This window comes from Salmo salar, chromosome 19 (assembly GCF_965601325.2).
Source record: "Salmo salar chromosome 19, fSalSal1, whole genome shotgun sequence".
Lineage (NCBI taxonomy): Eukaryota > Metazoa > Chordata > Actinopteri > Salmoniformes > Salmonidae > Salmo > Salmo salar.
This window is the reverse complement of record NC_138309.1, coordinates 47,139,340-47,162,994: the sequence shown is the minus strand read 5'-3', so window position 1 is coordinate 47,162,994 and position 23,655 is coordinate 47,139,340. Positions and strand designations below refer to the sequence as shown.

General features: G+C 43.1%; 1 protein-coding gene across 1 annotated transcript; it reads left to right on the top strand.

Moving 5' to 3' along the window:
- The first annotated feature begins 523 nt into the window (after positions 1 to 523).
- LOC106578867 (WD repeat domain phosphoinositide-interacting protein 3) lies at positions 524 to 18,225 on the top strand. Its single transcript, XM_014158100.2, has 10 exons — positions 524 to 732; positions 1,767 to 1,841; positions 2,936 to 3,037; positions 3,322 to 3,409; positions 8,158 to 8,252; positions 8,514 to 8,704; positions 13,200 to 13,285; positions 13,395 to 13,496; positions 13,819 to 13,940; positions 14,296 to 18,225. The coding sequence occupies exons 1-10, from the start codon at positions 666 to 668 to the stop codon at positions 14,400 to 14,402; spliced, it is 1,035 nt and encodes a 344-aa protein (XP_014013575.1). The 5' UTR covers positions 524 to 665; the 3' UTR covers positions 14,403 to 18,225.
- The last annotated feature ends 5,430 nt before the right edge of the window (positions 18,226 to 23,655 follow it).

Genomic DNA, 23,655 nt, shown 5'->3' with positions numbered 1-23,655 from the left:
AACAGCTCTGGTGGACATTCCTGCTGTCAGCATGCCAATTGCATGCTCACTCAAAACTTGAGACATCTGTGACATTGTGTTGTGTGACAAAACTGCACGTTTAGAGTGATCTTTTATTGTCCCCAGCACAAGGTGCACCTGTGTAATGATCATGCTGTTTTTAATAAGCTTCTTGATATGCCACACCTTTCAGGTGGATGGACTATCCTGTCAAAGGAGAAATGCTCACTAACAGGAATGTAAACATATTTGCGCAAAACATTTGAGAGAAATAAGCTTTTTGTGTATATGGAAAGTTTCTGTGATCTTTTATTTCAGCTCATGAAACATGGGACCAACACTTTACATGTTGCGTTTAATGTGTATATTTATGTTGTATCATAATACAGAGAAAAAGAGACCTAGGTCTCAATATGTCTTCACTGTTTAATAAAGGTTAAATAAAATATACAGTGTATTGTTTTTTCACTGTCTTTGGACTAGTACTGAAACGCCCACTCCCAATCAATCGATCGCTCGGTGCTCGTTTGAGCGTCCTGGAACCAATAGCTGTGTCTTTGGCTGTGTTGTTTTTCCTGGCTGGTTGTCTGTGGGACAGGAGGAACGCTAGCTAGCATTCTGTTCAAATTCGGCTAACGTACGCCTGTGATTATCTGATCGAAGTAATGAATTTACTACCATCAAATGCACATGGGAACGGACTCTTGTACGCGGGATTCAACCAGGATCATGGTGAGAAATTGTTTCTTCATCGAAATCGTCTTTGGTTGACAGTTCTGTCGTCGATGCCACGCTACCGACGACGTGTTGAGGCCGGGGGTTAACTTTAAACGTTAGTCAGCCTTCGGTAGCTAGCTCGCTAGTTCTCTAGCCATATTAAGTTGTTGTGAAATCGTGATTGGATTGTCATTTGAGCAAACGAAATAATATTACATGTAACAATTTAGATGTAACATCATGACCAGAGCGAGCTAAATGTTATGGATGTGTTAGGCTCTCCCATTTGTGGACAATATAATTTTAGCACTAATGTTGTCTGATGTAAAATAAACATCTGCTAAACTTTCGTTAAATGTATGTTGTAAATAGCCAACATAACGTTACTATTCACTTTACCGTATATACTTGCAGGGTTGTCAAATGTCCTCATCTTTAGCGCCTCTGTCGTTAACAAGCTAACTATCTTAGCGACATAGTAACGGTATAGTACAGATGGTTATAACAAAGATGTTAGAACGTTCCCCTTTTATCTGTAGTTATAACGTTAGTTTGACAACTGCTAAACTACTAAATAGTTTACATCAAAAGATGGCTAGGTATTTATTTTTTATTTAACCTTTATTTAACTAGGCAGCTCAAGTTGTGAGGGTGGGTGGGTCTAGGTGGCCCTAGCCAGCTTTTCTTCACTGAGCAGTGAATGAATGGGTCTCCTTCCAAACAAATAAATTACTGGTAGCTAATATTCAAACACTCTGTTCAATGCCCACTGTGTGTGCATTCCTCACATGCAGCATCTGGTTACTGGAGCAGTAGGACAAACTTCAACTTGGATAGGATAGAGAGAAAGAACAGGAACAGATAGGAGGCTGAATGGAAACATAGTCTGTCCTTAGTTGACCTTCCATATAATCATGATGTCTTCGAAGACAGACACACATTCTGGCACAAAAGCAATTATCTTGGGTTGTTCATACACTGTGAATTTGTTTGGACCAAGCTTCGATCAGGGTTGTTCTAACCAGTGGTATTTTCTGTTCTCCTTCCAGGATGCTTTGCTTGCGGAATGGAGAATGGGTTTAGGGTGTACAACGCAGACCCACTCAAAGAGAAAGAAAAACAAGGTAAATATATGTCAAGATAATGACTGTATGAAACATAAAATCATAATTGTCTATAAAAAAAAAATCATGATTCATCATAATGTGGTTTTTCCACAGTTTACTATTGATCAAAAGTTATGGGGTAAGCATTTTATTGATATGTAAAGAAACTAAGTGTGTGAGTAGCAGTGCTTGCAGTAAATCGAGGCCATTTTGCTGCATACCGGGGCCACAGCATTGTGACAGCGAGAGCCAAGGTACTTCCTTCCTGTTCCTGCTGTGTGTGAGACGAGATGGATCTGTCTGTGGCTGGATTGGTACTCTAGTTGGATGAGGAGGGCTATATGAGAAAGTTAATCATTCCGCCACTGATCCCTGCACATGTGACTCCTCACTCCGCACATAACCTGTTCCAAAGTCACTATAGGAAACGACGGCTTACTGTACTGTCTTTAGTACTGTAGGGAAATTATTATTTAACATTTTTTAAATGTAACCTTTATTTAACTAGGCAAGTCAGTTAGAACAAATTCTTATTTACAATGACGTCCTACCTCGGGCAAACCCGGACGACGCTGGGCCAATTGTGCACTGACCTATGGGACTCCCAATCACGGCCGGTTGTGATACAGCCTGGATTCGAACCAGGGTGTCTGTAGTGACGCCTCTAGCACTGAAATGCAATGCCTTAGAACGCTGCGCCGCACCACTCGGGAGCCCATAGGCCAGGGATAACCTGGTCTTGTTGGGTTGCTTTTTCTGTTCATTGTCCAACCTTTACCTATGTGTGCAGGTGCTAGGATATTGGGTTTCTGTGAGGCATCATGCATGCTGGGAAGGCTTGTTTTAATATGCAGATGGAATGAGTTGTCTGCAATTTACTGTCTGGTACTTTCTTGAAAACGAGTAAAACCTTTGAGATATTAAAACTATTTAAATGCTCCTGATCAGGAGTGTATCTTTCTAGTAACAGTTTAGAGATCTTGTCGGAATAATATTTTGGATAATTGTGGTTTTTGAGGCAACATCCTTGATTCTCATTGGCTCAGTTCACTCGGCACCTGCCAGATTGACAGCATAATGGCCAATAAGGTGGTTCTGTGTGTGTCTTCCAGAGTTCATGGAGGGTGGGGTCAGCCATGTGGAGATGCTGTTCAGGTGTAACTACCTAGCACTGGTCGGAGGAGGGAAGAAGCCCAAATACCCACCTAACAAAGGTATGGTTACTGTGTGTGTGGAGCATGTGTTGAACTTGCCTGTATCTATGTACTATGAGCATAAGAAATAATATATTTTGGAACCCTCAAAATAACCTTTTTTTTTATCTGTTTGAAATGTGTCCCTTGCAATTATCTCAATAGTGGTAGACTTTTCCATCAGATTGACCGTGTCCAGTTATTTCTTTACATTTGGTCTGAAACTAGAGACAAACGGCATTATCTCACATTAGTCTTCTTGACTGTTGTTAATTCCCACCATGTCCTCTGATGTTTTCCTCTAGTGATGATCTGGGATGACCTGAAGAAAAAGACGGTTATAGAAATTGAGTTCTCCACGGAGGTCAAAGCAGTGAAGCTTCGAAGGGACAGGTACGAACACTTGCCACGTGTTTCTTCTTCCCTCGGGGTGTTTCTATCAACAGTGTTGAGTGCCAATACAACCACACATTGGCCGTTTCTCAATATGCGTACCACTGTGCTCCCGAGTGCATTCTCCGAAGACGTTTTCCTGAGTACGTTCTTGTGTGGACGAGAGTGTGAAGAATGCATAAAACATTCCATTTGAGAAGCACTCACACTCCCCCTACTGTATTACCTCACGCTGCACCTCCCCCTACTGTATTACCTCACGCTGCACCTCCCCATTCACTGAACCTTCTTCCAGACAGAACAATGGCAACAATAGAGACCAAACAAGATATACACAAAGCAAACGTTTTACTTCATAATTATCAGCTAGATATGTGAATCGTAATAATCTAGCTAGCCAGCTAGTTAAACAGGCAAAAATGACCTAAAACTTCGTTTTTGGACAGTAGATGTACATTTTTCGTGGCTAGCTAGCTAGCCCTATTGAACTATGGACTTACCCATTCACTGAACCGTCTTCCAGCCAGGACAATAGCGTCGAAACAAGACACAGTACCAGTCATAAGTTTGGACACACCTACCCATTAAAGGGTTTTTCTTTATTTTTTACTATTTTCTACATTGCAGAATAATAGTGAAGACATCAAAACTATGAAATTACCCATATGGAATAATGTAGAATCAAAAAAGTGTTAAACAAATCAAAATATATTTTATATTTGAGAATCTTCAAAGTAGCCACCCTTTGCCTTGATGACAGCTTTGCACACTCTTGGCATTCTCTCAACCAGCTTCATGAGGAATGCTTTTCCAACATTCTTGAAGGAGTTCCCACATACGCTGAGCATTTGTTGGCTGCTTTTCCTTCAATCTGTGTTCCAACTCTTCCCAAACCATCTCAATTGGATTGAGTTCGGGTGATTGTGGAGGCCAGGTCATTTGATGCAGCACTCCATCACTCTCCTTCTTGATCAAATAGGCCTTACACAGCCTGGAGGTGTTTTGGGTCATTGTCCTGTTGAAAATGATTGTCCCATTAAGCCTTTACCACATGGGATGGCGTATCGCTGCAGAATGCTGTGATTGCCATGCGGATTAAGTGTGCCTTCAGTTCTAAATCACTGACAATTTCACCAGCAAAGCACCCCCACACCATCACACCCCCTCCTCCATGCTTCATGGTGGGAACCACACATGCAGAGATCATCCGTTCATTTACTCAGTGTCTCACTAAGACACAGCAGTTGGAACCAAAAATCTCAAATTTGGACCAAAGGACATATTTCCACCGGTCTAATGTCCATTGCTCGTGTTTCTTGGCCCAAGCAAGTCTCTTCTTATTGGTGTCTTTTAGTAGTGGTTTCTTTGCAGCAATTTTACCATGAAGGCCTGATTCATGCAGTCTCTGAACAGTTGATGTTGAGATGTGTTTGTTACTTGAACTCTGAAGCATTTATTTGGACTTCAATCTGAGGTGCAGTTAACTCTAATGAACTTGTCCTTTGCAGCAGAGGTAACTCTGGGTCTTCCTTTCCTGTGGCAGTCCTCATGAGAGCCAGTTTCATCATAGCGCTTGATGGTTTTTGCGACTGCACTTGGAGAAACTTTCAAAGTAATGATGGACTGTCGTTTCTCTTTGCTTTTTTGAGCTGTTCTTGCCATAATATGGACTGAGACCTATTTGGTAAAAGACTATCTTCTGTATACCACCTCTACGTTTTCACAACAGAACTGATTGGCTTAAACACATTAAGAAGGAAAGAAATTCCACAAATTCACTTTTAACAAGGCACACATGTTAATTGAAATGCATTCCAAGTGACCACCTCATGAAGCTGGTTGAGAGAATGCCCAAGGGTGGCTGATTTGAATAATCTCAAATATATAATATATTTAGATTTGTTTAACACTTTTTTGGTTACTACATGATTCCATATATGTTATTTTATAGTTTTGATGTTTTCACTATTATTCTACAATGTCGAAAATAGTCAAAATAAAGAAAAACCCTTGAATGAATAGGTGTGTCCAAACTTGGTACTGTATATACTTCATAACAATCAGCTAGCTATATGTGAATTGTAATAATGTAGCCAACCAGATAGTTTAACAGGCAAAATGACCTAAAACTAATATTATGCAAGATACATGTCAAACCTTCGTTGGAAGCTAGCTAACAATTCTTGACTTATTATGGGCTTGTGATCTACGCTACGTAGGCAGGTAAACATGTCAAAATTAACACAGCATATATTTATTAAGGTATCAAGATAAAATATTATAGTCAGGCAACATATGAGATATGAATAGGCAACATTTTCATTCCGAAGTTGGAGTTTATTTGCACTTGCTTCATCCTCCATTGATTTCAATACATTTTGCGTTGTTTTTACGGGGTTGTGTCATATTTCTTTGCATACTTTCCATTGGAGCTTGCATCGATGCATGCTTCAAAATATGTACAAACGGAGAACGCATTCGAGAAGTGCCCTCGTTCTCCGTTTTCATATACTTTAATGTGGACTCATACTCCAACCCTCCCGTGCTCCAATTTGCGTGCTCAGAGCACAGTAGTAAGGATTTTGAGAAATACCCATTGACTCAAATGTACTCACATTTTAGTAAGAATTTAGTACTACTTTAACTTCCTGTTTAAGACCAATTAGGAATGCAGTCGTTGTGTTTCATCATCAATGGCACACAGCGATCATGTAAGCATTGCTTACACTCGTCAGCATTTCACTGTTAGTCTACACCTGTTGTTTTACGAAGCATCTGACGAATAAAGTATAATTTAGTTCGATCTGGTTGGAAGTACTGCAGGGCACTGTATTGGGAGTCAAATGAGATATGTAGCTTTAGTTACAGGACAGAGAGGGTGGGAGATGGTACCAGCATTTACATTTTTACATTTTAGTCATTTAGCAGACGCTCTTATCCAGAGTGACTTACAGGAACAGTTAGGGTTAAGTGCCTTGCTCAAGGGCACATCAACAGATTTTTCACCTAGTTGGCTCGTGGAATCGAACCAGCAACATTTCGGTTACTGACCCAACGCTCTTAACCACTAGACTACCTGCTGCCTGTAATAGTACAGTAATAGCAGGCTGGGATTGCACTCCCTCTTCTTAGGCCCAGAACCTGTTGGATTGTCATTACATAGTAACTGGTTGGTAATTATACAGTACTAGGTCCCAATGCAGTAATGGTATACATTTACATTTAAGTCATTTAGCAGACGCTCTTATCCAGAGCGACTTACAAATTGGGGCATTCACCTTATGATATCCAGTGGAACAACCACTTTACAATAGTGCATCTAAATCTTTTAAGGGGGGGGGGGGGGGGGGGGTAGAAGGATTACTTTATCCTATCCTAGGTATTCCTTAAAGAGGTAGGGTTTCAGGTGTCTCCGGAAGGTGGTGACTGACTCCGCTGTCCTGGCGTCGTGAGGGAGCTTGTTCCACCATTGGGGTGCCAGAGCAGCGAACAGTTTTGACTGGGCTGAGCGGGAACTGTGCTTCCTCAGAGGTAGGGGGGCCAGCAGGCCAGAGGTGGATGAACGCAGTGCCCTTGTTTGGGTGTAGGGCCTGATCAGAGCCTGAAGGTATGGAGGTGCCGTTCCCTTCACAGCTCCGTAGGCAATCACCATGGTCTTGTAGCGGATGCGAGCTTCAACTGGAAGCCAGTGGAGAAAGCGGAGGAGCGGGGTGACGTGAGAGAACTTGGGAAGGTTGAACACCAGACGGGCTGCGGCGTTCTGGATGAGTTGTAGGGGTTTAATGGCACAGGCAGGGAGCCCAGCCAACAGCGAGTTGCAGTTATCCAGACGGGAGATGACAAGTGCCTGGATTAGGACCTGCGCCGCTTCCTGTGTGAGGCAGGGTCGTACTCTGCGAATGTTGTAGAGCATGAACCTACAGGATCGGGTCACTGCCTTGATGTTAGTGGAGAACGACAGGGTGTTGTCCAGGATCACGCCAAGGTTCTTAGCACTCTGGGAGGAGGACACAAGGGAGTTGTCAACCGTGATGGCGAGATCATGGAACGGGCAGTCCTTCCCCGGGAGGAAGAGCAGCTCCATCTTGCCGAGGTTTAGCTTGAGCTGGTGATCTGTCATCCACACTGATATGTCTGACAGACATGCAGAGATGCGATTCGCCGCCTGGTTATCAGAAGGGGGAAAGGAGAAGATTAATTGTGTGTCGTCTGCATAGCAATGATAGGAAAGAGCATGTGAAGATATGACAGAGCCAAGTGACTTGGTGTATAGCGAGAATAGGAGAGGTATAACACTGTATAGATCCTAGTTTCTTTTAGAGAGGACTACTCTGCCTGAAAAGGCAATGACTGTTAAGATGTTCACCTTTTAGGTAACGTTAAAGGGGAAGGTTAGAAGGTAGTATGTCGGTGTCAGGAGTAGTCAAATCAAATTTTATTTGTCACTTGCACATGTTTAGCAGATGTTATTGCGGGTGTAGTGAAATGCTTGTGTTCCTAGCTCCAACAGTGCTGTAGTATCTAACAATTCACAACAATACACACAAATCTAAAAGTAAAAGAATGGTATTAAGAAATATATAAATATTAGGACGAGCAATGTCGGAGTGGCATTGACTAAAATACAGTATATACATACGAAATGAGTAAAGCCAATGTTTTCTTACCAGTTTTTCCCCATTGGATTGCTGTATGTTAGTGGGCCAGAAATCTTTAGCCTAATGTCTGTATCTCTCTTATGTCCTCAGGATCGTTGTGGTCCTGGACTCAATGATCAAAGTGTTCACGTTCACCCACAACCCTCATCAGCTGCATGTGTTTGAGACCTGCTATAACCCCAAAGGTCAGTACTACAATACAGACGGACCGACTACTGTCTACTGCAGCTGCCAGATTCCTAAACCAGGCTGCTAAATACAATATTAGACATGCTCATAATTGAAGTAAACAAACAATCTTCACAACAGTGTTATATGGGTGTAATGTGTAGCTTCTCCTCTCATCTCTCTCTCCCTCCCTCTCTCTCTCCCCCTCTCCCTCCATTTTAATACACTCTCCCTCCATTTTAATACACTCTCCCTCCATTTTAATATACTCTCCCCAGGTCTGTGTGTGCTGTGTCCCAACAGTAACAACTCTCTCCTGGCGTTCCCGGGCACCCACTCTGGGCATGTGCAGATCGTGGACCTGGCCAACACAGAGAAGCCTCCAGTGGACATCCCCGCCCATGAGGGGGCGCTGTGCTGCATCGCCCTCAACCTGCAGGGAACCAGGATCGCCACCGCCTCCGAGAAAGTAATACAACCCCTTTTAAAAATACTCATTGGCTAAAGGGACATTCCACAGTAACAGAGTGACACTGAGACTCTGATTTTTTACTTTAAAATGTATGTCAAACAAAAACCAATGATTACAAAGTTAAACAAACCATACAACTCTATGAACAAGGAATACTTTTAACTATTTCCACTGCAAATTGTACAAAACACATTTACTTGAAGAACACTGCAGATGCAAAGTTTGGTAACAGAATGACGGCACAAACAACACCAACCGTCATTCTGTTACCAAACTTTGCATTTGAACTGTTAAAGTAAATGTTTTTTGTAAAATGTTCAGTGGAAATAGTTAAGTATTTTAATTTTATTTCCCCTTTATTTACATTTTTACATTTAAGTCATTTAGCAGACGCTCTTATCCAGAGCGACTTACAAATTGGTGCATTCACCTTATAATATCCAGTGGACAACCACTTTACAATAGTGCATCTAAATCTTTTAAGGGGGGGTTAGAAGGATTACTTTATCCTATCCCAGGTATTCCTTAAAGAGGTGGGGTTTCAGGTGTCTCCGGAAGGTGGTGACTGACTCCGCTGTCCTGGCGTCGTGAGGGACCTTGTTCCACCATTGGGGTGCCAGAGCAGCGAACAGTTTTGACTGGGGTAGGCAAGTTGAGAACAAGAGGAATTGGCTTTGGGGATGACCAGTGAGATATACCTGCTGCTGCTATGGTTTACCAGTGAGCTGAGATTAGGCGGGGCTTTACCTAGCAAAGACTTATAGATGACCTGGAGCCAGTAGGTTTGGCGACGAATATAAAGCGAGGGCCAGCCAACGAGAGCATACAGGTCGCAGTGGTGGGTAGTATAGGGGGCTTTGGTGACAAAACGGATGGCTCTGTGATAGACTGCATCCAATTTGCTGAGTAGAGTGTTGGAAGCTATTTTGTAAATGACATCGCCGAAGTCAAGGATCGGCAGGATAGTCAGTTTTACGAGGGCATGTTTGGCAGCATGAGTGAAGGATGCTTTGTTGCGAAATAGGAAGCCGATTCTAGATTTAATTTTGGATTGGAGATGTGAGTCTGGACGGAGAGTTTACAGTCTAACCAGACATTTAAGTATTTGTAGTTGTCCACATATTCTAAGTCATAACCGTCCAGAGTAGTGATGCTGGACGGGCGGGCAGGTGCGGGCAGCGATCGGTTGAAGAGCATGCATTTACAGAATGATGTCGTCTGCGTAGAGGTGGATCAGAGAATCATCAGCAGCAAGAGCGACATCATTGATGTATACAGGGAAAAGAGTCGGCCCGAGAATTTAACCCTGTGGCACCCCCATAGAGACTGCCAGAGGTCTGGACAACAGGCCCTCCGATTTGACACACTGAACTCTGTCTGAGAAGTAGTTGGTGAACCAGGCGAGGCAGTCATTTGAGAAACCAAGGTTGTTGAGTCTGCCGATAAGAATGTGGTGATTGACAGAGTCGAAAGCCTTGGCCAGGTCGATGAATACAGCTGCACAGTATTGTCTCTTATCGATGGCGGTTATGATATCGTTTAGGACCTTGAGCGTGGCTGAGGTGCACCCATGACCAGCTCGGAAACCAGATTGCATAGCGGAGAGGGTACGGTGGGATTCGAAATGGTCAGTGATCTGTTTGTTGACTTGGCTTTCGAAGACCTTAGAAAGGCAGCGTAGGACAGATATAGGTCTGTAGCAGTTTGGGTCTAGAGTGTCTCCCCTTTGAAGAGGGGGATGACCTCGGCAGCTTTCCAATCTTTGGGGATCTCAGACGATACGAAAGAGAGGTTGAACAGGCTAGTAATAGGGGTTGCAACAATTTTGGCAGATAATTTTAGAAAGAGAGGGTCCAGATTGTCTAGTCCGTCTGATTTGTAAGGGTCCAGATTTTACAGCTCTTTCAGAACATCTGGTATCTGGATTTGGGTGAAGGAGAAATGGGGGAAGCTTGGGCAAGATGCTGTGGGGGGGTGCAGGGCTTTTGACCGGGGTAGGTGTAGCCAGGTGGAAAGCATGGCCAGCCGTAGAAAAATGCTTATTGAAATTCTCAATTATCGTGGATTTATCGGTGGTGACAGTGTTTCCTAGCCTCAGTACAGTGGGCAGCTGGGAGGAGGTGCTCTTATTCTCGATGGACTTTACAATGTCCCAGAACATTTTGTAGTTTGTGCTACAAGATGCACATTTCTGTTTGAAAAAGCTAGCCTTTGCTTTCCTAACTTCCTGTGTATATTGGTTCTTAACTTCCCTAAAATGTTGCATATCGCGGGGGCTATTCGATGCTAATGCAGTATGCCAAGGATGTTTTTGTGCTGGTCAAGGGCAGTCAGGTCTGGAGTGAACCAAGGGCTATATCTGTTCCTGGTTCTACATTTTTTTGAATGGGGCATGCTTATTTAAGATGGTGAGGAAAGCACCTTTAAAGAATAACCAGGCGTTCTCTACTGACAGAATGAGGTCAATATCCTTCCAGGATACCCGGGCCAGGTCGATTAGAAAGGCCTGCTCACTGAAGTGTTTTACGGAGCGTTTGACAGTGATGAGGGGTGGTCGTTTGACCGCAGACCCATTACGTACGCAGGCAATGAGGCAGTAATCGCTGAGATCCTGGTTGAAGACAGCAGATGTGTATTTGGAGGGCAGGTTGGTTAGGATGTTTTCTATGAGGGTGCCCGTGTTTACGGATTTGGGGTTGTACCTGGTAGGTTCATTGATAATTTGTGTGAAATTAAGGGCATCAGGCTTAGATTGTAGGATGGCCGGGGTGTTAACCATGTCCCTGTTTAGGTCACCTAACAGTACGAGCTGGACTCTGAAGATAGATGGGGGGGCAATCAATTCACATATGGTGTCCAGGGCACAGCTGGGGGCAGAAGGTGGTCTATAGCAAGCGGCAAAGGTGAGAGACTTGTTTCTGGAAAGGTGGATTTTTAAAAGTAGAAGCTCAAATTGTGCACAGACCTGGATAGTAAGATAGAACTCTGCAGGCTATCTCTGCAGTAGATTGCAACTCCGCCCCCTTTGGCAGTTCTAACCAAAACAGCAATGGACAAGGCATATTGATATTAGGGAGAGGCTTGCGTAGCCGAGTGATCATAGGGTCCAGTGAATAGCTAGTCGGGCTGGAGACACGGCGATTCAGACAGCTAGCAGGCCGGGGCTAGCAGAAGGGCCTTAGAGGGACGTCGCGATGGAAGAAGTCTGTTGTAGCCCCCTCGTGCGGTTTCGTCTGCAGACCAGTTGTGATGGATCAGCAGGGCTCTGTGTAATAAAAGGGTCTAGGCCAATTGGCAAAATAGGTATAGTAGCCCAAGAAATTGGCTGATGGCCTCTTCAGCTAACAGTCCGATATACTCTAGACAGCTAGTGGGCCGCGGCTAGCAGATGGGCATTCAGGGGACGTCGCGACGGAGGAGCCTGTTGAAAAACCCCCTCGGGCGGATTACATCGGTAGTCCAGTCGTGCTGAATCGGCGGGGCTCCGTATCGGCAGTAAAAGGGGTCCAGGCCATTTGGCAAAATAGGTATTGTAGCCCAAGGAGTGGCTGATGGACCTCTTCAGCTAGCCGGGAGATGGGCCTAGCATAGGCTAGCTCCAGGCTAATTGGTGTTTGCTTCGGGACAGAGACGTTAGCCAGGAGTAGTCACTTGGATAGCAGTTAGCTAGCTGCGATGATCCAGGTGAAAAGGTTCAGAGCTTGCGGTAGGAATCTGGAGATATGGAGAAGAAGAAGTCCGATATGCTCTGGGTTGAATCGCGCTGTGCAGACTGGCAGGAGTTGTCCGGGCTAAAGGTTAGCTGATGACCGCTAGCTGACTACTAGCTAGTAGCTAGTTAGCTGGCTAGCTTCTGTTGGGGGTTCCAGTTCTAAAGTAAAGAAAATAGCAGATCCATACCATATTGGGTGAGACGGGTTGCAGGAGAGTAAGTTGAGGTTAAGAAAATATAAAATATATGCGAAGAAAAAATATATAAAAAGATATATACACGGGACACGACAAGACGAAGACAAAGACGCCTGACTGCTACGCCATCTTGGATTCAAGTTCTCACCAGTCGATAGTCCTTGTTCATAGAGTTGTATGGTTTGTTTAACTTTGCAATCATTGGTTTTTGTTTGACATACTCTTTTTTTTATTTTTTTACTTTAAAATGTATGTGTCACTCAACGTTGAATTGCTCTTAACCCTTTTATCACTACTTCTGGGCTTAGACGGTACCTTTTGTCTCTACAACTGGTTGTCATGGTTGCTTGTAGACGAGGCGCAACCAACTCCCAACTGGTTGTCATGGTTGCTTGTAGATGAGGCGCAACCAACTCCCAACTGGTTGTCATGGTTGCTTGTAGACGAGGCGCAACCAACTCCCAACTGGTTGTCATGGTTGCTTGTAGACGAGGCGCAACCAACTCCCAACTGGTTGTCATGGTTGCTTGTAGACGAGGCGTAACCATCTCCCAACACCGTGTCTCTGTTTATTTCTCTCCAGGGGACCCTGATCAGAATATTTGACACCATGGCAGGTCACCTGATTCAGGAGTTGAGGCGAGGGTCACAGGCCGCTAACATCTACTGGTGAGAACAACCAACCAACCTGGGTCTCTTCTTCACCTCATATTAGATGTGACAAATGAACTAATGTTTCCATTTTGAGTCATTTAACCCTCTGTTCCCCCTTCCCCAGCATCAACTTCAACCAGGACGCGTCCCTCATCTGTCTGTCTAGTGACCATGGTACAGTCCACATATTTGCTGCAGAGGACCCCAAGAGGAACAAACAGTCCAGGTCTGTCTGATTTGATTTGTCTGAGACAAACGTTTCAACTTTTTATGCACTTTGTGACTGGAACTCTTAAAAGGTCCAAATACTGCAACATTGATCGTAGATTAAAGTACTGCCTTGGTGCCAGTGGTGATAAAGCTCTCTTTGAGAGAGCTATCTATATTATTGACGGTTCAATAAGAGTAACTTTGAAGTGAGCACATTTCGTTTTTCAATGTTAATCTTTAAACCAGCCACCATTCCAAACCCATTCCCGAATCCTTGTTTTGTTTCCTATAAATTCAAAACCCATCCCTGAATCATTGTTGTTTCCTTTTATCCTTAGCTTAGCCTCGGCCAGTTTCCTTCCTAAGTACTTCAGCTCCAAGTGGAGCTTCTCCAAGTTCCAGGTTCCATCAAATTCGCCGTGTGTGTGTGCCTTCGGAACAGAACCCAACTCTGTCATAGGTGAGTTGTGTGTGTGTGTGGTAGTATTGCTCTCTGTGTACATGTTTGCGTTGGCACACCTCTGGAACAGAGCCCAGTGCAGTCATAAATTAGTCATACTCCAGCTACTTCCTGCTTCCTGTCCAGTGTCTATAAACGCATTCAGCTTGACATTTCTTCCATGTTGACTCATTTTATTGTTGACCTGACACTACTTATTTGATTGTTTTATTGTTGACACCATTTTAGACTTTGAGCAGGAAACTGTGTTCTTACATTTGTGGATACATTCTCTTATTGGGGGGACTCTCGCTCTCTCTCGCTCGCTCTCTCTCGCTCTCTCTCTCTCTCTCGCTCTCTCTCGCTCTCTCCACAGCCATTTGTGCTGACGGCAGCTACTACAAGTTCCTGTTCAACCCGAAGGGGGAGTGTTCCCGAGACGTCTATGCCCAGTTCCTGGAGATGACTGATGAGAAGATCTGACCTTTAACCCAGACTCCTCCTGCGGACAGACAGACGTGTGTTTATTTTCTAGAGCAGGAGGACAAGGGGGAGATGGACAGAAGGAGGAGGTTAGGTGTCTCTGCGCACCCAGTGCTGATTGATAGACTCTCAATGGAGGGAAGGAGAGAGGGAGACCGCCTCAGAAACGACCGAAGACGGATGGAGGGAGTGATGAATGAAGTCAATGTCCTCTCTGACACAAACTACTTAGAGACCATCCTTGAACAACTAGCGAAGGACAGACAGATGGACAGACTGTCACCTGGACCTTGTTGTCCTGCTACTCTGAGAACCAAACAGGGAAATGTATTTTTGTTGCTTTTTAAAGATGTCTTCCGTGGAATTTACAATGATCGGTCGATTATTCTGGTTGTTTTTTTTAAAGGCGTATAGCGTTGATTCCAATGGGTAGATACATAGAAAAATAAATCTTGTAAACTAACACCACCTAATCTAACTATAGGGAGTGCCTCTGAGCTGAATCAATATTGGAGTGTGTATATACTCGCATATGTGCCTTCAGGAAGTATTCATAACCCTTGACTTATTCCTCATTTTGTTGTTACAGCCTGAATTCAAAATTGATTAAATATATACTTTTTTTTTTGCACACATCTACACACAATACCTCATAATGACTAAGTGAAAACATGTTTTTAGAAATGTTTGCAAATATATATATAAAATGAAATGCAGACATATCTAATTTATGTAAGTATTCACACCCTTGAGTCAATACTTTGTAAAAGCACCTTTGACAGTGATTACAGCTGTGAGTCTGTCTGGGCAAGTCTCTAAGAGTTTTCCACACCTGGATTGTGCAACATTTGCCCATTATTCTCATCAAAATGTTTCAAGCTCTAAAATTGGTTGTTGATTGTTGCTAGACAACCATTTTCATGTCTTGCCATAGATTTTCAAGTAGATTTAAGTCAAAACACCAACTCAGCCACTCAGTAACATTCACTGTCTTCTTGGTAAGCAACTCCAGTGTAGATTTGGCCATGTGTTTTGGGTTATTGTCCTGCTGAAAGGTGAATTCATCTCCGAGTGTCTGCTGGAAAGCAGACTGAACCAGTTTTCCTCTGGGATTTTGCCTGTGCTTAGCTCTATTTTGTAAATGTTTTTATACTGAAAAACTCCCCTGTCCTTAACAATTACAATCATAGTCATAACATGATGCAGCCACCACTATGCTTGAAAATATGGAGAGTGGTACTCATTAATGTTTGGCGCAAATCCAACACTTTGTATTCAGGAGAAAGATGTAATTGCTTTGCCACATGTTTTGCAGTATTAGTTTAGTGTCTTGTTACAAACAGGATGTATGTTTTTGGAATATTTGTATTATCTACAGGCTTACATCTTTTCACTCTTTCAATTAGGTTAGTATTGTGGAGTAACTGCAATGTGTTTGATCCATCCTCAGTGTTCTCATAACACAGCCATTAAACTCTGTAACTGTTTTAAGGTCACTATTGGCCTCATGGTGAAGTCCCTGAGCAGTTTCCTTTCTCTCTGGCAACTGAGTTAGTGACTGGGTGTATTGATACACTATCCAGAGGGTAATTAATGACTTCACCATGCTCAAAGGGATATTCAATGTCTTCTTTTTTTTTTTTTTTTACCCATCTACCAATAGGTGCCCTTCTTTACAAGGCATTGGAAAAACCCCCTGGTCTTTGTGGTTGAATCTGTGTTTTAAATTCACTGCTCAACCTTACAATTATCTGTATGTGTGGGGTACAGAAATGAGGTAGTCATTTCAAAATCATGTTAAACACTTATTGCACACAGAGCGAGTCTATGCAACTTACTATGTGACTTAAGCAAATTTTTACTCCTAAAAGTATTTAGGCTTGCCATAACAAAGTGTTTGAATGCTTATTGACTCAAGACATTTCAGTTTTCATTTGTAAAAAATGTCACTTTCACATTTTGGGGTATTGTGGTTAAGCCAGTGACAAACAAATCTCAATTTAATAAATGTTTTATTCTGGCTGTAACACAAAATGTGGAAAAAATCTAAGGGTATGAATACTTCCTGAAGGCACTGTACATATGCATATTTGGGTGGGATTTCACAAGGTAAGATCTTTGAGTTAGCAAGATGGGTAAACACTTAGAAATAGATCTTTCTTCCTACAGTTAGAGAAATGAGTCACCCATTAAGGGGCGGCAGGTAGCCTAGTGGTTAGAGCATTGGGCCAGTAACCAGAAGTTTGCTGGATCGTATCCCCGAGCTGACAAGGTAAAAGTCTGTCATCCTGCCCCTGGACAAGGCAGGTAACCCACTGTTCCCCAGTAGGCTGTCATTGTAAATAAGAATTTGTTCTTAACTGACTTGCCTAGTTAAATTTAAAAAAGTTCCTATTTTTATATGAGCTTGAAGCTTCAGTTTTGATTTACAGTGGTTTATCTGGTTAACCTCAGGGATTCCTCTTGGTGAAACCTCACCCTGGTAGAGTTTAGCTTTTACTCGCTGTATAAACACAATGAATGCGCCAGACTGAACATAAGTAACTTACTGCATATAGACCGTAGAGAGTAGAAGAACTCTCTCATGATGAATGTTTCGCTTTTCCTGACATTTCATGTTGTAGCTTACTATGTATGTATGTATGTATGTATGTGTAATATTCTTGACGTGAGTCTCGCCCTCCTTGTGGAGAGGGAATATATTAGTTACAACTCTAGTTAGTACCTATAAAGCACTGATTTGGGGCTAGATTCAATCCCATCGCCCCTTTTTGAGCTATGCACCTTTTTTAAAGGCAATGTTTCCGTGTTCGAGGAGACAGCATTCGTGGTAAATGCTGCATATGTCGGCTCAATCGGAAATGAATGTCAATCGCGCTATAATGCAGCTCTTCCGCGGTACGGATTGAATCTAGGCCCAAGTACTTTGATCTTTACATTGAGTTTTGAGCATAATCAAACTCGGAAACTTGATCAGTCTCAGATGATTTTCAATGACGTATATCTTCCTAATTCTTTCAAAGAAACCAATGTTTATCATACATCCGCTCATGAATGAATACAACCGTTTTCCCAGAACTAAGCCTTCCCGGTCATTGTGGAAACTACTGCAATATTCTGCCGTGATCAAAGTGCATTTCCACCCCCTATGCTTACATTTTAAAAATCTGCTTTCAAGATTAAATGAAAGTCTTATGAGTGACACATTCTAGCTGAATTAAACCAAAATCCACTTCCTTGTGTGACTCAATGCGCACCCATTCCTTTTTGGTGAGGTTTAATTGGCTGGTGTAGTTTGCCTCTTGAAGAGATAACTCTCTTCTGCTTGCTCACTAGGGCCAGCTTGAGCAAGCTTCTGCATAAATTATCTGATCTACAGATGATGGTAACATTTGTGGATCTACAAGTATTGACTTTAGAGCCTATCTCATGTTTGTCACAGTATCAGGTCCAGCTTTTTTGCCCATGTATGTGACCTTACAATGCAGTACTACAATGTATTTTTCTGTATCTTTCAGTATATTTCTGATTTGTCCGACGCACATTTCTCTTTCAGTTTGAATTCAATGGGAACCGCTCTCTGAATGCATTTCACTTGTTGCATCCAGCTCTGATTGTACATATGTCAGGGGAATTTAGTCCCTACACACTTCACAATGTGAAGACCCCCCCACACACACACACACAACACTATGCTGCCATTTAACTACATATGGACGCGGCACAAACTCTCCTGTTTATGTGACACATTCAAAATGATTGTAAAATCCTGCATTTAAATTTGTAAATAAAACGTCATGTCCGTATGGACATTTGTACATGACCCGGTGTACTGTGTGCAACTTAAAGGTAGTGTGTAATCTGTTTTAGTATGTTATTGCATCATATGCATTCATAAGGTTACTTTAGTTTAGAAGGAACCATGCTTGGTCTGAAAACAACTACCCAAGCCCTCCCCTACCCAGCTGTTAACCCCCCCTAGCCAGCTGTTAACCCCTCCCCTAGCCTTCTGTTAACCCCTCCCCTAGCCAGCTGTTAACCCCTCCCCTAGCCCTCTGTTAACCCCTCCCCTAGCCAGCTGTTAACCCCTCCCCTAGCCCTCTGTTTACCCCTCCCCTAGCCAGCTGTTAACCCCTCCCCTAGCCCTCTGTTAACCCCTCCCCTAGCCGGCTGTTAACCCCTCCCGTAGCCCTCTGTTAACCCCTCCCCTAGCCCTCTGTTAACCCCTCCCCTAGCCAGCTGTTAACCCCTCCCCTAGCCCTCTGTTAACCCCTCCCCTAGCCAGCTGTTAACCCCTCCTCTAGCCCTCTGTTAACCCCTCCCCTAGCCAGCTGTTAACCCCTCCCCTAGCCGGCTGTTAACCCCTCCCCTAGCCAGCTGTTAACCCCTCCCCTAGCCGGCTGTTAACCCCTCCCCTAGCCAGCTGTTAACCCCTCCCCTAGCCGGCTGTTAACCCCTCCCCTAATATGTTTCTAAACATTAATGGGGAGGCTACCATGATTACAGATAATCCTGCATGTTGCACAAATAAAATCCCCCCATGCCTGCTGACCTCTCACCATAACAAGTGAGGTTGGCATTTTTGTTGGGGGGGGGGGGGGGGTTATGATATTTGTGCATCTAACTTTCTCACTCATTATTCACAATTCATCCAGGATTATCCATGGTAGCATCCACATTAATGTAGACATGTTTATAAACATAACATTTTTACAATAAGTGACTCCAAACTGACACAATACATTATTTACCATTAATTTATATTATCTGACAACCAAAACAAACAGAAAACAGAAAAAGTAAAAAGTAAAGTAACGTACTATGAATTTGGGACCAAATATTAAACTTTTGACTTCTTTAATAGACATAAGTGGATTTGTCCCAATACTTTTGGTCCTTTAAATGGGAGGACCATGTACAAAAAGTGCTGTAATTTGTTAACGGTTCAACCGATGTGGATGAAAATACCCTAAAATGAAAGCTGACAATCTGCACTTTACCCTCATAGTCATTGTATCGTTTCAAATCCAAAGTGCTGGAATACAGAGCCAAAACAACAACAAATGTGTCACTGTCCCAATACTTTTGGAGCTCACTGTGTGCGTCAGCATACGGACATACACTACATGAGCAATAGTATGTGGACGTCTGCTCCTCTAACATCTCATTCCAAAATCATAGCCATTAATATGGAGTTTTTTCCCCCCTTTGCTGCTATAACAGCCTCCACTCTTCTGGGAAGGCTTTCCACTAGATGTTGGAACATTGCTGCGAGGACTTTCTTCCATTCAGCCACAAGAGCATTAGTGAGGTTGGACACTGATGTTGGGCGATTAGGCCCTGGCTCGCAATCGGCGTTTCAATTCATCCCAAAGATGTTCGATGGGGATGAGGTCAAGTTTTCCCACACCGATCTTGATAAAACATTTTTGTATGGACCTCGCTTTGTGCATGGGGTCAATGTCATGCTGAAACAGGAAAGGGGTTTCCCAAACTGTTGCCACAAAGTTGGAAGCACAGAATAGTCTAGAATGTCATTGTATGCTATAACGCTAAGATTTCCCTCCACTGGAACTAAGGGGCTTAGCCTGAACCATGAAAAACAGCCCCAGACCATTATTCCTCCTCCACCAAACTTTACAGTTGGCACAATGCATTGGGGCAGGTAGCGTTCTCCTGGCTTCCGCCAAACCCAGAATCGTCCATTGGACTGCCAGATGGTGAAGCGTGATTCATCACTCCAGAGAAAGCATTTCCACTGCTCCAATGACGGCGAGCTTTACACCTCTCCAGCCGACGCTAGACATTGCGCATGGTGATCTTAATCTTGTATGCGGCTGCTCGGCCATGGAAACCCATTTCATGAAACTCTCGATGAACAGTTCTTGTGCTGACATTGCTTCCAGAGGCAGTTTCGATCTCGGTAGTGAGTGTAGCAACCGAGGACAGACGATGTTTATGCGCAACGTGCTTCAGCAATCGGCGGTCCCGTTCTGTGAGCTTGTGTGGCCTACCACTTCGCAGCTGAGCCTTTGTTGCTCCTAGATGTTTCCACTTCACAATAACAGCACTTACAGTTGACCGGAGCAGCTCTATCAGGGCTAGACAAACTAAAAAGGTGCTGAAAAGGTGGCATCCTATGACGGTGCCACGTTGAAAGTCACTGAGCTCTTCAGCAAGGCCAGGGGCGGAAATCCCGGGGGGGACGGGGGGGACACGACCCCCCCATCCTGGGAAAAATATGATTTGTCCCCCCCAATATATCACTGAAACATAACTATGTAATTGAAATAATATTACTAATACGCAATGAAAGCAATTGTGCTGATTATAGACATTTAATAACGCGTTTTTAAGTTTCAAAAGATTGCAACACCCCCACCCTTTGCCTCACAATGGTTTGATCCACTGCCAGTTCCTTAGTTGGCAAGGTAACAGAGGGGTCGTATCTACTGTCTGAAAGGCACTCAATGCACGTAACTGACGTGAGGTTAATCCAGTCAATCGCGCACACACACTAGCTGAATATGCAGAGCTAGCGCGCAAATATTAACTATTAAGCTAGCTAGTACCTATTCCATTTATGTGGCATCGTCAAAGATGGAATCAGCATGCAGATGATGTAAGTTAGTGCTTCAAAGTCCCTGTGATAAGGTTAGCAATAAACTGAAATCCAAACTGAACAGAACTACATTCTCTTCTACCGTTGTCTTAAATATATTTAATGGTCTCGTTGCAAAAGCTAAATTGTCACAAGTGAACTTTTATTTATTTATTTTATTTCACCTTTATTTAACCTGGGTAGCAAAGATTATAGCAAACACCACTGAAACTGAATTGGTGCTCGCTAGCTTTGCAAATACAGCTATTGTTGGAAGCCAGCCAATATGAAACAAACTATTAAAATTACAAAAGGTTGCAGCATATGTTGTGTAAATGGTGAACTCATACAGCTGTCAACTCTTGTCATTTTAATCCGTTTCACATTTGCTAGCTACTTTTTAGATCGAAGCCCAAATAGAATGATTGAAGATGATAGAAGCCCATCTCCTACTGTAAATAACCTACACACTGTGTGTGTAGCCAGCCAGCCAGCCAGCCAGCCAGGTAGAAAAATGGCAGAAAAATAAAAGACGGACATCAGAGTATTTTTCAATACACCAAAACGCATAGTAAGAACCCTAGTAGCCTAATATCTCAAAGACTAGACCACTCTCAACTTAAACTGGTGAGAGTGGTCGGTAGTTAGGAGTACGGCAAACACCTTATTTCTTTGGTTCCTCAATATACATTTACCATATTACAATGTAGGCTATGTGTTACAGCACTACTTTTGGTGTCCCCCTCAGGAATTGCTCTTGAGAAAATTTCATGTAATTGTCCCCTCCAAAGTTGATATCAGATTTTCTCCCCTGAGCAAGGCCCTTCTACTGTCAATGTTTGTCTATGGAGATTGCATGGCTGTGTGCTCAATGTTATACACCTGTCAGCAACGAGTGTGGCTGAAATATCCGAATCCCCTCATTTATTAGGGGTGCCCACATCCATTTGTACAGTTGAAGTCGGAAGTTTACATACACCTTAGCCAAATACATTTAAACTCAGTTTTTCACAATTCCTGACATTTAATCCTAGTAAAAATTCCCTGTCTTAGGTCAGTTAGGATCACCACTTTATTTTAAAAATGTGAAATGTCCAAATAATAGTAGAGAGAATGATTTATTTCAGCTTTTATTTCTTTCATCACATTCCCAGCGGGTCAGAAGTTTACATACACTCAATTAGTATTTGGTAGCATTGCCTTTACATTTTTTAATTTGTGTCAAACGTTTTGGGTAGCCTTCCACAAGCTCCCCACAATAAGTTGGGTGAATTTTGGCCCATTCCTCCTGACAGAGCTGGTGTAACTGAGTCAGGTTTGTAGGCCTCCTTGCTCGCACACGCTTTTTCAGTTCTGCCCACAAATTTTCTATGGGATTGAGGTCAGGGCCACTCCAATACCTTGACTTTGTTGTCCTTAAGCCATTTTGTCACAACTTTGGAAGTATGCTTGGGGTCATTGTCCATTTGGAAGACCCATTTGCGACCAAGCTTTAACTTCCTGACTGATGTCTTGAGATGTTGCTTCAATATATCCACATAATTTCCCTCCCTCATGATGCCATCTATTTTGTGAAGTGCACCGATCCAGTGAATTGTAAGTGATATAATCTGTCTGTAAACAATTGTTGGAAAAATGACTTGTGTCATGCACAAAGTAGATGTCCTAACCGACTTGCCAAAACTATAGTTTGTTAACAAGAAATTTGTGGAGTGTTTGAAAAACGAGTTTTAATGACTCCAACCTAAGTGTATGTAAACTTCCGACTTCAACTGTATATATAGTGTAAGTGGTCCAGTTGGTTCTCGTATCCATTATGACGGCTCCTCGTGGGGGACGTTCATGGCTACGTCCAAAATGGCTCCCTAGTCCCTATATAGGGCACTACTTTTTTATTTTGACCCCCCTTTTTCTCCCCAATTTTGTGATTACTCTATCGTAATCGCTCCTCTTTCACCCCAGCTGCCAAACTAACCCTGAATTTATAGATCGGCAGGTAAGGGTGCTCTCGAGCGGCTAGATGTTACTGCACTCTATATTCCTCTGTAAACTGGTCATCTCTGTATACCCGTCACAAGACCCACTGGTTGATGCTTATTTATAAAACCCTCTTAGGCCTCACTCCCCCCTATCTGAGATACCTACTGCATCCCTCATCCTCCACATACAACCGTTCTGCCAGTCACATTCTGCTAAAGGTCCCCAAAGCACACACATCCCTGGGTCGCTCATCTTTTCAGTTCGCTGCAGCTAGCGACTGGAACAAGCTGCAACAAATACTCAAACTGGACAGTTTTATCTCAATCTCTTTATTCAAAGACTCAATCATGGACACTCCTACTGCCAGTTGTGGCTGCTTTGTGTGATGGATTTTTGTCTCTACCTTCTTGCCCTTTGTGCTGTTGTCTGTGACCAACAATGTTTGTACCGTGTTTTGTGCTGCTACCATGCTGTTATGTGTTGCTGCCACACTATGTTGTGGTCTTAGGTCTGTCTTTATGTAGTGTTGTGGTGTCTCGTGATGTTTGTTTTGTCCTGTTTTTATCCCAGCCCCTGTCCTGACAGGAGGCCTTTTGGTAGGCTGTCATTGTAAATAAGAATTTGTTCTTAACTGACTTGCCTAGTTAAAGGTTAAATAATATATATTTTTTA